This window comes from Limulus polyphemus, unplaced genomic scaffold, assembly GCF_000517525.1.
Source record: "Limulus polyphemus unplaced genomic scaffold, Limulus_polyphemus-2.1.2 Scaffold1962, whole genome shotgun sequence".
Classification (NCBI taxonomy): Eukaryota; Metazoa; Arthropoda; class Merostomata; order Xiphosura; family Limulidae; genus Limulus; species Limulus polyphemus.
In genome coordinates, this window is record NW_013667572.1 from 155,713 (window position 1) to 170,036 (window position 14,324).

General features: G+C 33.0%; 1 protein-coding gene across 1 annotated transcript in view; it reads left to right on the forward strand.

Annotated features, from left to right (window-relative positions):
* LOC106465497 (protein eyes shut homolog) overlaps nucleotides 1-14,324 on the forward strand; it is a 164,851-nt gene that overhangs the window by 121,807 nt on the left and 28,720 nt on the right. The window contains exons 16-17 of the mRNA XM_022393410.1: nucleotides 1,028-1,149; nucleotides 12,939-13,095. Of these exons, the coding sequence (XP_022249118.1) occupies nucleotides 1,028-1,149; nucleotides 12,939-13,095 (279 nt within the window). The remainder of the gene's footprint in view (nucleotides 1-1,027; nucleotides 1,150-12,938; nucleotides 13,096-14,324) is intronic.

Here is a 14,324-nt window from a genome sequence, read left to right on the forward strand (position 1 = left end):
GAACACGCTTACAAATTGAATAGGAGTAGAAGTGGTGAATAATATTTAATATTTATTCAATATACATTGATATAACTTTTATTGGGTACTTTAGTACAAAACCAGGAAGGTAGTTTGGAAATATAATGTAAAATTATTTTTCTCACGTCTTTGTGCTCCTTTAAGGAACTTAAACTGCATAAACTGGCTATTCCCAAAGTCTTAATGTTTGAAAGCACCTTAACAATCCATTTGTAATATATTACCATATGTAGAAAAGCAATTACAATATCTTAAAAATAGTTTATATCCTAGGCAAAGTTTATCAAATGATGCACATTTTCACGTGTATTTAAATCCTATTTAAAAACGGTACATTATTTTCACTTTAAGGATGTCACCCCTAAGAATAATCTATTGTTTGTCTTCTATAAGTTCACGTTTCTTTTTTATACCATGTCATTGAACATGCTCGCCCTTTCTGCCGTAGGGGCATTATAATGTGTCGGTCAACCCCAGTATTACTTGGTGAAAGAGTAGACCAAGTGTTCGTGGTGAGAGGTATTGAAACTTTGCCTTTCCTCTAGTCTATCACTGCTAGCCCTTGTGTAGCTTTGTGCGAAATTTAGAAGAAAAAAAACATTTTTTTTGTAGCCTCCACTATTAGGTGATAATTAGTTGAAAACTATCCGTTACTGATAAGCTGAAGTAGATTTTATATTAATTTGGGTGTTTCTGTGTCTCCTCATATTGTAAGCTTATAATAATTAAAAATATATAACTAATAGAGTTTAATTTCACCTAAACCTTAGGAATTTAATTAACCATCATCAGAGGATTTCCTATTCATACACAATAAATAACACCCTACCCCTTCCATATAAGCACGCTTAGAGAAATGTGTTTTGAGGTAGACTAGATTTGTTTGCAAATTCCTAAAAGTAAGAGCATTTAATATGTGAAATATAACATTAGCAACTTTAATGTTTTTAGGTTAAATGCTTGATTAAGAAATGTAACTTTCTTTAGAAATTGTGTTTAAACACAGGTTCAGTTGCTGGTAGAAATATTGAAGACTGTGATGGGACTCCTTGTGGTTTTTCAACTTGTAGAAATGGTGGAACATGTTCAATGCATTCGGAAGGAAACTTTGAATGTTATTGTACTGAGGTCAGGAGAAAGCCTTCCGCATTATACGTTTAAATACTAACGTTTATTTTTTGTTGTTGTTTTTTCATACATTGCTATATAATTACAAAAGAAAATCATTCTAAAAATAATTACAAAAAACAATGATTATTTTTAGTGAGGTATTTTTAGAGAATTAATTTTGTGTAAATATAAATAAAAACTACAATTTATATGCATCAATTTGCCCAAATTTGAAAAGTTTGTACTTAATATACTGAACATAAATGGGTACAGAATGTAAATTAAAATTCCTTTGATAATCTTGTTTGTATTACAAATTTTTAGTATTTTACAAGTAGTAATAGAGTTCTTGAAAATTATGTAGTGAAGATGTATGTAATCCATCTGTTACTAACCTATTACTAAGAAACCATTTCCATACTAAGCTTAATATACGATACTGCGTTAATTGCATTTTCCCATTTCCAAATTTCAGCATCAAATTAAATGTCTTATTAATGTACCCTACGTAAATTTTACTCCTAAGTCTAGAAAACGTGAAACATGAAAACATATAACTGTTGAATAGTTTTAGCATTAAATGTGTGTTACTGTTTAGGTAAAACACTCGTGAAACTATTAATAAATGTACAAAAATCTCCTTGGATTATGGGCACACGTAACTAAGCAATATTCTTTCATGTGAAAAGATGCTGTTGAAGATGTGGTCATAAGTACTTTTTATAACATTTGGGAATAGAAAGGTAAGGAAAATTTTGTTGAAATCCATAGCTTAATAAATGTAATACTTTATACATTACAATAACGATAGGTGTTTCTAGTGATGTCATGAATAACTGGTATAAGAGAAAAGGGTAACCAAGTACGACTTAATGGTTAAGTATAGACAAGAGCAGTCGTATTAGTTTAATAGTTATCACTCATTAATTGTACATTAAGGCCCGGCATGGCCAGGTGGTTAGGGCGCTCGACTAGTAATCTGAGGGTTGCGGGTTCGAATCCCCGTCACACCAAACATGCCAACCTCCGCCTTTGCCTGGTCCCAAGTCCAGGATGAGAAAGGAGGAGGGTTGGGCGCGGGGCTAGCAACTCCACCCCATAAAAACCAACCTGCTATAAGTAACTGCAACAACACCTTCCTATGCTCCACTGGGAGTTTACAGGAATAATAAAAACAAATTGTACATTAAGGAATTGAGCGAGTGTAAATTCAGACACTCCTATAGTATAATAGATGTAGTGGGCGAGTGTGGACTCAGCTAGAGTATGATATATTTAGTGGATGAGTGTAGATTCACAAATTCCTAAGAGTATGAATGATAGATGTAGTGAGACAGTCCTAGGGTACAACAAGTGCAGTTGCCAAGTTTATATTCGGATAGTCCTAGGGCACAATATACGTAGTGGGCGAGTGTATATATAGTGGCCGAGATTGAATTCAAACAGTCCTATGATATAATAGACATTGTGGGCGATTGTAGATTCAGACAGTCCTAAGGTATAATATATGTAGTGAGCAAGTGTAGATTCAGACATTCCTAGGGTATAATAGACGATTAAGACACTCTTAAAGTACAATAGACTGAGTACAATATTGTTTCTTACAATAAAGGACAAGAAAATACACAACCGCTTTTGTTTTAATATCCTGATAATAGTTGTAGTTTCTATATTTATGCATACTTTTTACATATATTGTTCTTAAAAGGACTCAAAAGCTCTTATTTTAACGAGAGAACTATTATAACACACATATTATCCATTATTTGAATGAGGCAGTTATTATAACCAATAATTTACGTTTTTGTCCAGAAAAGGACGATTATTTAATTCTCTATATTATTTAACATACCATTTCACTTTATAAGTATACACACACATATAATGCATGATTTCATTTTGCTACAACTAAAAATGATAAATGAATGACTTGCTATTTATCCATCCATTTTCTATAGAATATTCCCATGAAGATTAAAATTTCTTAAAACTTTGAGACTGTTTAATGTTAAGTCCACTGTTTGTTAAAAAATATCATACACATACAAGTGGTGTGGGCACTGATGTCAAGACAGCTGTTTGTTGGAGGTTATCACATGATCACACATACAGTGTGGTGCTGTGTGATATATTTCAACATACCAGTTAAAGAGAAGTCTTGACCCTCGTTCACTAGTCACATTGAAAAAAAAAACATTATGTGTTAGTTTCTACATCTTTCAAAACTTTATGTTCATTTCAACTTAATAGTCTTCCAAATACACAAATGAACATAACTGCCTTTTAACTATGATTCATCAATTATTTAATTTTATAGAAAATTAATAAATTACAAAACAGTATTCTGTAATTATCGTATATATAAACCTCACATTTCGTCATAGTCCAATATACTATCATGTAAGTAAAATTAACAAGTATCATACATACTTAACAAACACTCCAGGTACTATAAGCATCATAATTTATGAATTATATGAACTACTGGATTAGCTTTCATACAGTTTGTAAACGATAGTGAACATTTGTTCAAAAGTTCAGTTTAATTATCTCATGTTATAATTTCCATAGACTCAGAAAATATAAATTATGGATACTAAATGTTACAGATAACTAAAATCAGTGTTGCTATATATCAGATGATTTGTCCTTAAAAGGACACTTATTTTCATGTTTAGCTTTATAAGTCAGTTGAGTTTAAAGGATCTATGTAAATAACAATTACTCTTGTTACCTCTTTGTCTAATAGAGTTTGGTTCTTACTAACTTCATATAGTCTATACATTTGCTTTCTGACATGAGCCACGTGTTTGATATTCAAGACCACTGACTGGCTGGATAAACTTTGGTTTTAGAAAATATACAAGCAGGACATCAAGTTTAGAAAAGCTTTTGATTTTTTGTGTTTGCTAAGATAGATAATGATTTCATTTGAATGTAGAACACGTTATCTGATACACAATATTACTAAACGAAGAAGGTGATAAGTATGGTGATCAACAAGTCAATTATAATACATTGTCATTATTTATGTATTTACATTATACTTAACATTGAAAATATACCGTTTAAACTCTATATAATCATATGTTTTTACATAAATTCATTGTTCACCATACTTTAACTAGAGCTTTTGTATGTCACTGAATTTAGGAGTCAGTAAATTTAATTATACAATACAACGAATTATGTTTGTATGTACTGTTTCTAATTAGTGTTGATAAACTTGTTAGAAGTTCAGACATATCCTAATTTTTGATATCTGTCTACAACAAACAGTCTAATATTCAATCAAATGTGGGTCACATTTCAAATATATATAACCTGACCCTTTCACCACCAATAATCAGACTGATGTGGTTCTATTACATGTTAGAGAGAATTAAGAACCAGACTTTAAATTTTTAGTATATCATCATTATGTATATTTCTTTGCTTATAAATCTAATTTCTGTTTATTTGACACAGTAATGATTGTTCTCAGTCATATTCATTATATTAATAAATAATGTTTCCATGTTTTACTACTTACATACTATATTATATTTTAGTCTATTCTAAAGAAAAGAAACACTGCTGACATTAATGAAATGGCAAAAATGATCAAATCCAGCAGTGAAGAAGAAGTACTAAACAAAAAAAAAACAAGAATTAAGTTCTTCTACTATTATATAACCTGATTCCTCTCGTGCTTATCCTATTGGGAAAAACCATTACATCACTCTGAGTGTATATATATATATATATACTTATAAAGTGAAGCAGTATGTTAAATTATATAGAGAATTAAATAATCGTCCTTTTCAGGACAAAATATGCAAAGAAAATTATTGGTTATAATAACTGCCTATTTCAAATAATGGATAATATGTGTATTATAATAGTTGACTATCCAACGTACAAAGTAATTTTCATTTTAAGATTAAAAACACTTTTCTTTATCTGAAATTTGTCAAGTTGTGCAATCTCTATATTCTACTAGATAATAAAATAAAATAAAATAAAAATTTATATTTAATCTGTTATTTTATCGATATTAACTCTATATTGTGTTGATCGATTTCACCGACCTTGTAACCATCATAAAAATTAGGAAATAAATGTAAATTACATCCTTTGTTCTATAATAACTGCAAATTGTAATAGAAAACCACAAATGTTTATTATAAGTAGTTTAAAGCTCTTAGCAGTTTTATTGAACTTTGAACCATGTCTGACTAAAAATACCCTGACAGAAGTTAAAAATTACATGGTACACATGCATCGACATGACCCTATTGAACAGCATTATGCAGAAGCCTCTAGTGTGTATACCCCATGAAGGTTTATTTTATTATTTTTCTTTGATTATCTTACCTAACAACTTGCTCCCAGTGGCAGCGCGGTATGTCTGCGGACTTACAATGCTAGAAACTGGGTTTCGATACCCGTGGTGGGCAGAGCACAGATAGCCCATTGTGTATCTTTGTGCTTAAAATCAAAACAAACAAACCTAACAACTTTCTGTTTTTATGATTTTCATAATAGTAAACAGTTAAATGAATGAGCAATATAAAACTTCTTAATTAAATATCAAACATTTTTATTTATAGTAAAGCTTTATATTTCATTTGTTATTTTTTGTTCTGTAACATTATACTTATTTCTCAAGGCCATCCCTAATTTAAAATGAAGAAGAGAGAATCCTTTGAAAATCACAATCAAATGAAAGAAGTTCCTGAAGTTTGTTTGTTTGTTATGCATTTTGCACAAAGCTACATGAGGGCTATCTGCGCTAGCCATCCCTAATTTAGCAATGTAATACTAGAGGGAAGGCAGCTAGTCATCACCACCCAATGCCAATTCTTGGTCTACTCTTTTACCAACAAATAGTGGGATTGACCATCACATTATAATGCCCCCACAACTGAAAGGGCAAGCATGTTTGGTGGGATGAGAATTCGAACCCGCGACTCGCAGATTGCGAGTCGACCTCCCTAACCACCTCGCCATGACAGGCTTTACAAAAATTGTAAAAAGTATGCTTAAATGTAGAAGCTAAAATTATAATCAGTATGTTACATCAAAATTGGTTTTGTATTTTCTTGTCCTTTATTGTAAGAAACAATATCTTGTAACTACTAACTAGAGAAACAATAAGTTTGATGTTAAATTATTTAGAGATTTAAATAAGCATTCTTTTCAGGATGATAAGTGATTTACATATAAGAGGTCAGGAAATGTAAAAAGTAGGATTAGATATAGAAGTAATGAATTAGTGAAGTATTTTATCCATAAAGTGATTGTATAAAATATATAAATATAGCCACTGATGACATGTTGAGACATGTATGATTATTTCATCATGATTGTGGTTCTACTTTGTGGATCTATGATGTCATGTCCACCTAGCAACGCCCTAGAGTATAATACACGATTCAGATGGACCTACTGTATAATAGATGTAGTGGACCAGTGTAGATGAAGACAAGCTAGGTTATAATACACACTGTTGGCCCATGTAGGTTTATACAGTCCTATGGTATAATAGATATAGTGGACAAATGTAGATTCAGACAGCTCTAGAGTATAATGATGATTGAGGGTATACTACACGTAGTGGACGAGTTTGGGTTCAAACAGTCCTATGGTATGATAGAAATGTTAGGCAATTGTTGATTCAGGAAGTCTTATGGTATAGTAGAAATAGTGGATGATTGCAGATTCACACAGTTATAGGATATAATGATAATAAAGAGAATCATATGGTATAATACACGTAGTGCGTGAGTATAGATTCAGAGAGCCCTAGGATATAATATACATAGTGATGAGTGTAAGTTTGGATAGTCCTAGGACATAAAAGATATAGTGGGTGAGTGTAGATTTGGACAGTTCTAGGGTAAAATAGTCGTAGTGGGCGAATTTAGATTCATACAGTCCTAAGGTGCAATACAAATTGTGGGAACTATGCATTTTGACAGCCCTAGGGGATAATCTAGGTAGTGGGCGAGGGTACAATCAAATAGTTCTAGAGTATAACAGGCGACTCATACAGTCATAGGATATAACAGATGTAGTGTAAATTTAGATTCACACAGCTCTAGTGTATAATAGAAGTAGTGGGCGAGTATAGGTTTGACAGTACTACATTATACTAGATTTAGTAGACGAATATAGGACTTGACATTCCAAAGGTATAAATGTAGTTGGCTTGTGTAGAACACAGAATCCTAGGGTATAATAGAATATTCAGACAGTCCTAGGATATAATAGAGGTAATGGGCGAGAGTAGGTCTATAATATCATGGTAAAATAGATGTAGTAGGCAAGCATGAATTCAGACAATCATAGAGTATAATATATGTAGTAAGCAAGTGTAGAAAATACAGTATTAAGACATAATAGAAATAATCATTGTCTTTAGATTCAGATAGTCCTAGTGTATAATAGATAATTCAGGCAGTCTAATTGTTTAACAAACGTAGTGGGTGAGGGTTTATTCAGACAGTCCTAGTTTGTAGTAGTCGTAGTGGGTGAGTATAAATTGAAACAGTCTAGAGTATAATACACATTGTGGGACAGTGAAGATTTAGGCAACCTAGGGTTTAATAGACATAGTCTGCAAGTGTAGATTTGGATAGTCCTAGGTATAATGGACATAGTTGGTGAGTGTAAATTCAATGTCCTAGGAATAATAGATGTAGTGGGCAAGCTTAAGTTCAGATAACCCTATGAAAAAATAGACATAGTGGGCGTGTGGAGATTGAGATAGCCATAGGGCATGATGGGTATAGTGGACGAGTGTAGATTCAGACAATCTTAGGGTACAACATAGAATTGCATATTACATATGCAGACTGTAGCAATTCTAGTTATGAACTTGTAAACTGATGCATTTCTAGTTGTATTATAGATATGGGCAGACTACGGTGATTCTAGTTCATGAACTTACAAACTAACACCTTCCTGTTCTATTATAGATACGTGTAGACTGTGGCAGTTCTAGTTAATGAGCTTCACGAGGAACACTAAATTGTGTTATACATGCAGAATTCAAAGTGGTTCTAACTGATAAACATAATAAGGTGTTAATAATGGAATAAGTCCTACATGCAAACTGAGGTATTTTCAGTGGTATAACTGTTGAATGGAGACCTTGATGGTCTTAGTATAGTATTAATGTATTCCTGAGTATTAAAACGATACTAAGGGTGATACTAAATGTACACAAACTTGGGCAGTTCTTATGGTATAATAAATTCTTTGACAGTAAAGTATTCTTTCTATGTTATCATAAGGTATGACAAACGTTTAAGCCCAGTTAATTCAGTCAGGATTAACAAATGTAGGACACATATGCTTGGTAGTCTATATTACCATTTGTACTAAACATTGTGATGGGAGGGGGTGAAAAGGTGAAGTACTTATCCTACATTGTGCACAACTAAGATAATAATTGGTTATTGTAAGTAGTTCCCTGATCTCTGTGAATTTCTTCTGGGGTTTCAAACTGTGCCATCTAGTGCTCTGGAAATGCACCAACTGATGTATTGACCTCTATATAAGCCTCACCCCACCTTGGGAAGTAGTCTATTGTGATGAGTATGTATCCATGACTTCTCTCAATCTTCAGGAGTTGACCAGTGATATTCAGGGTTATCCTGTTCAGAGAGGATTCAACAATTCTTCGTTTGATTTTATCCTGTTTTGGGGGTCTTTCTCTGGCTATGTGCATTCATGTTACATTCCCGTTTTTATACTAGACAGACTTTACCTTTGGAATAAAAAAGTACCCATGCCAGGTCTGAGCTCTTCAGTTGCTCTTATTCAAGCTCCTGAAGTGTTATTTGTGGAATCCATCCACTAGTGGAACCTCCTATTGTATGAATATAACTATGTGGCCATGTGACTGGTTGTTCTCACTGAAAACAGTGAAGGCTGTAATCTCTATATATTATTTACCCAGCCAGCAAAGGACATTGTTGCCATTGTCCTACAAATGTATTGGCACAATTCACCAACAAGTCAATGAGCTATTTTCGTTGCACTGGGTCTAAATTGCATAATCCTAAAACAGTTACGTGAGATGTGATGGTAGCCAAGTACATTGTTGGCTGTGATGACACAACCCTAGCTTAACCACTAAACTCGATTATTTATAATTAGTGTACCAGACCTATATTCAGCCAACCATACCTCTGGATACCTGTTTGCCAACAAAACAACATCAGGACTTCATCCCTGCTCAGACAGATAATTGTCCAAGCTAATACAGCCTTATTTCTGGATAGGAAACAGTTAATATGAAATGTGGATTCTATAGCTCCATTATATGGTACTAATGCAGTAGAGTTTGTCTGGAGTAAAGCACAGGACATCACTTGTGTATACAGATATACTATTATTCCCACTGCCACATTCACTTTGCAATCCACTGTTCCTGGACATGACTAAGCCAACATCACTTAACTCTCCCACAGAACATCAGTTCCCCCATTTCAAAGCAAAACTGATGGATAATTTCTGTATTACGTCCATTGAAAGAATGGCAATACCTGATCCAAGATTGGAGCTGACTACTTTCATTATGGGAGTAATATTTCCTAGGCATAACCAGAGATCTACCTCTGAATTTACATCTATTCGAATGTCACTTGCCAGAATAAACTCAGTTTTCACTGCCTGGAGTGGTAGTCTCACTTGGATGGCTTCATATATCGCAAGGTATATGAATGATCTGTCTACTCTTGCATCAACCAGGAACTAAACTTATTACCCACATAGATACCAAGCTCTACTCAGTTCTAAGACAACTAGGTGGCCTTGTCCACCTTTTCTACTCAGTAAGTGTGGGTGCTCTAGGTTGTCTGATACCTGATGAGCCATTAGTTGGAACTGAAAGCCCTTCCACCTTTGATGCATGGCAACATATGTACAGTTCATGTGATAATGTCCCACAAGCCTTATGACTACCAGCACACTAATTAAATTCCTTTCTGCACATGTTACAAAGTTACATTCAAAATTTAATTAAACCACTTTACAATCAATGTATTTTTATTTCAAACGACACCTCTAAAACAGTAATTAAAACTTCAGTTTGTTGTCACTTGATGTACTCATAGTTAAAAATATCTTAACTATTTCAGCTGAACTGTGTGTAATGTAAACATTTTCCTGCAGATGATCAAACTACGCATACATATATAGCCTGTTTGCCAATAACTTGCAAAACGTTATAAAAATTCTCCCATTTGATATAAGCCATGCTCACAATCAAAAGTAGATGTGGTGTGGCTAAGTTATAGTTTTAACTTGAATGGCATGCTTATAACCAATAGAAAGAGCAGATTTCACACTATAAGGTCTCAAGGTTATCATGGAACTGACCCAATAAATCCTTTTAGAAATGTAGTCAAACTGGTGCTAAGTCTATTGTTGAAGATCATTGTCCCTAGCACCTAGGCTATTTTTTCTCGCCTTATACATATTAGTTTGATAAATGGTTAAATTGCATTTAGGTTTTACTTATATATTTTAGTTAATTATGTGTTATTTGTGTTTTAAATTCACATCTGAAAAGTTTAATGTTTATTTATATACACTCTAAACTCTTCCTTGCTCCATGATGGTTAGATAAGTAAGAGAGTACAAGAAATTTTGCTAGAGGCTAAACCGTCTCTGCTGATGATAACAGTTGTATCACCCATGGTCACCCATTGGCATGTGTTTACATAAGTAATCAAAAATAAAACATTAAAAAATAAACCGTGAAAGATAAAGACACGAAATTACACATATGACTCAAAGAAGATATTTTACGATTATTCTTAATTTTAAACATTTTATTTCACTGTATGTGGATTATAATAGCTATAGGTAGTGATATGGTAAAGAAAATGGAAAGTAAAATATATACATCTAGTTTTAAAAATTTTTATATTCATTTAGGAGGTTCTAGAGACTATGCAAGTAAAATGGGAAAGTTGTAAGATAAAAAAATAGTATTTTTATACTTAACATGAAAATCCACTTGCTGAAGAACTATTCAGAGTCAAAGTGCAAATAACTTCATTAAATAACGAATTTTTATTAGAAATATTAGAAAAATAACAAAAATAAATATTTTATTTTTCTAAAACTACATACTTTTAAGTTGGTTCTTGTCAAACTTCACACAATTTCATCGACTAGTTTTATTTTTGGAACAAAATATGACAAAAGCGATGTTGCTTACTTACAATGTAAGTAGCCAGTATTTCATGGGGCTAGACCCAAACAAAGTAGAAGCTTCACTCCTCCACCTATAGGTGGTGCCTTATAGTATTGTTGGGATGTCTCTATACTAACTTATCCACAAATATGTCTTCCCAATCTGTTGTAGTCATTGCAGGGTAGGCTCTATCATGCAGATAATGCATATGCATAAGTGGTCAGGCCCACCAGAGCATCCTTCTGCCAAACTTTAAATTTGATCCAATGGATTACTCAATTCTCCACTGAGTTGAATTGACAGCACAGCTTGGCCATTACTGTATTTCAGTCTTCTTCTTACACCTCATCCATATGTTCAATGTTATTCTGCACTGATTGTCCAAGCTCAAAATTGGGCATTGAACTGCTTACTCCTGAATCACAACTATTTCAGGTAAATATTCCTTAACTACTCCTTTAAACATTAGGGGTGAAATGTGCTTTGCCTCACTCAGAAGAACATATGCTGTGGGCCAGTACTTCTCCCTTGTGGGTTCTTGGACAATAACTGACTTAGATGCCACTGATGTTACAAATGTTGGGTTGGTAAATGTCTCAGAAATTCTGATACTTAGATGAATAGTTTGCTCCTAGTCAATGATGGCGAAGCAACTCATTTTGCTGCACTGCATGACTCCAGATTTTATTGCGAGCCATGGTTATATTGATAGTATATCTCCTGGCCTTGAGAAACTTACTACTGCCCCATGATTCATGAACTTTACTCCTGAATGTACACTTTCTCACCGGCCAGGGAAACAGTTCTTAGTGGCAGAGGTCGTCCACTAGCAGCACTTCTAGTTCTTTTTGACTGGTCTTGATTGTGGTACTATGGCTGGCAAAAGCCTGAAAGTCCTATAGAGACTGTCCTACATGATCTCATACACATCAGGCATCATTCCACTTCAGCAAACCTCAGGCTTTGCTTCCCATTTGCCCAAATTGATTATCAGGGGCAAGGTTTTGGTTGTACCACACGTCAGCCAATCTTCAGAGATCAATTTCAAGGACCTCTGTGGTGTCAGCAAAAATCCTGTATCAACGAAAGCACTCTCAACACCACTCTCATAAAACCGTTATTTTCGAATGGCCAGCTATCCCACTTGGCTGTGAGTACTTCTACATTTGAGTTGTTAATAATTAGCTGTAACTAGTAATATATTTTGACGGGTGAATAGATAAATAACCTTCTTACATTTTCATGACTGATATTTAAAACACTCTTGTTTTGCATAAATATTACCTTCTGCATAACCACAAGTTTTCTTTCCAACTCTAGAAAATCAAATGAGGTATAATAAACGTTCTATTTAAAGAACTGCTATGGAATCCAGTTATAAGGAATGACTGAAAATATGATAAACTCAGTGTGACCTATTTAAATATTAAATACACTATATATATATATGCAAAATCTGGAGAAAAAGTTTATCACTGTTATAAAAGAAAAAACAGTAACAATTTAATTATTTCCTTACTGTTTGTTTTCAAATAACACTATTAATAATGATATCCATAGCAATGTAAATTGTATTTTAAACAGTATTTTATATAAAGCGTTATTTTTCTAGCAATTCACGGGCAGGCATTGTGATGTTCCAATAGAGTGTTTTAACCACAGCTGTGAAAACGGTGGAACATGTAGACCACTAACAAGTCCAAGCTTTTCAGGTGCAAACTATAGTTGTGACTGTTCTTTAGGCTGGAAAGGAATGCTGTGTGAAATTGGTGAGTTTATCAATCTACCCCAAAAAATGTTTCACGTCATATAAATCAAAGAATATAAAGTGAATGTGATTTTGATAACAAACTAAGAACAGTATTGTCTTAAACTAAGTGTCGGAATCGGAATCATGTGTTTATCTTTGCAAGTAAATTTTCGTAAAAATAATTGAAAAATTATTTGTCTATTCTCTAAACGCATTAAAGATTATGAAAATACAATAATGAGAATGCTTCATAGGTTTGTTAAAAAATATTTTCCTTGAAACAGAAAACGGTGTAAATAGTCTTACAAAATGTTAAGGATTATTTAACTGGTTTACTAAATATTAGTTAGAAAAAGATTACACAGCCAGTTAATTTTATTATTTTTAATTATTATTATTATTAAGACACTAAAGGTATTCTGTGAAAGAGATGGAATACTACTGCAAGATTCACTAATGTTATAAAGTAACATTATTACACAAGAATGAAATATTAGTTTATTACACAGTGTAATCCGATATCAATAGTTCTTCCATATGATGAAGCATTAGTTAAACTATACCATCAGCATATGGTCCATGATTTCATTTTTAATCGGTGGCTTATTTACTTTTCAATATTTATTTTACAATAAATGATTTGACGAATACCTTAAGTTTGGTATACTGTTTTATGTTAAATACATTTAGTTCTCACGATATTTGGTAGTAATTGTTACTTCAACAGCATATAACCAAATTGTTTTTACATAATAAAAAAGACACTTATCATACTGAAAATATTACCTTTTCCTGCTTGTATTTGGTAAGATCTAAAAATTAATGGTATGCAATTAGTATAATCGTATGTTAATACACAATCTGCTTTCAAAGTCCATTATCATTGGCATTTTAGCAACTTTGGAAGACTCGTGTCTTAAGGTTAAATTTCAGTAAGGTTCCAAATTATTGAATGAATTTACCCTTTATATTTTGAAAATTTACTAATCACCTGAATGAAGCATTGTCCTTCCACAGTCGTATCTACTGTTCATAGAGGTGAAACGTTTGATGAAACTAACCACCACCAGTTCTCATTCGTAGGAATTGTAAATTGTTTAGACATACTATGTATAAATAAGTCACAACCTTTTCATCTCCGTCAGGGACAAAAATAATAGGAGGTAATCAATATTACTGTTGGTAGCTGCAACGTTCAAATGTCAGACGTTGTTGCAAACACAATGACATCATCCAGGTACACTAGAG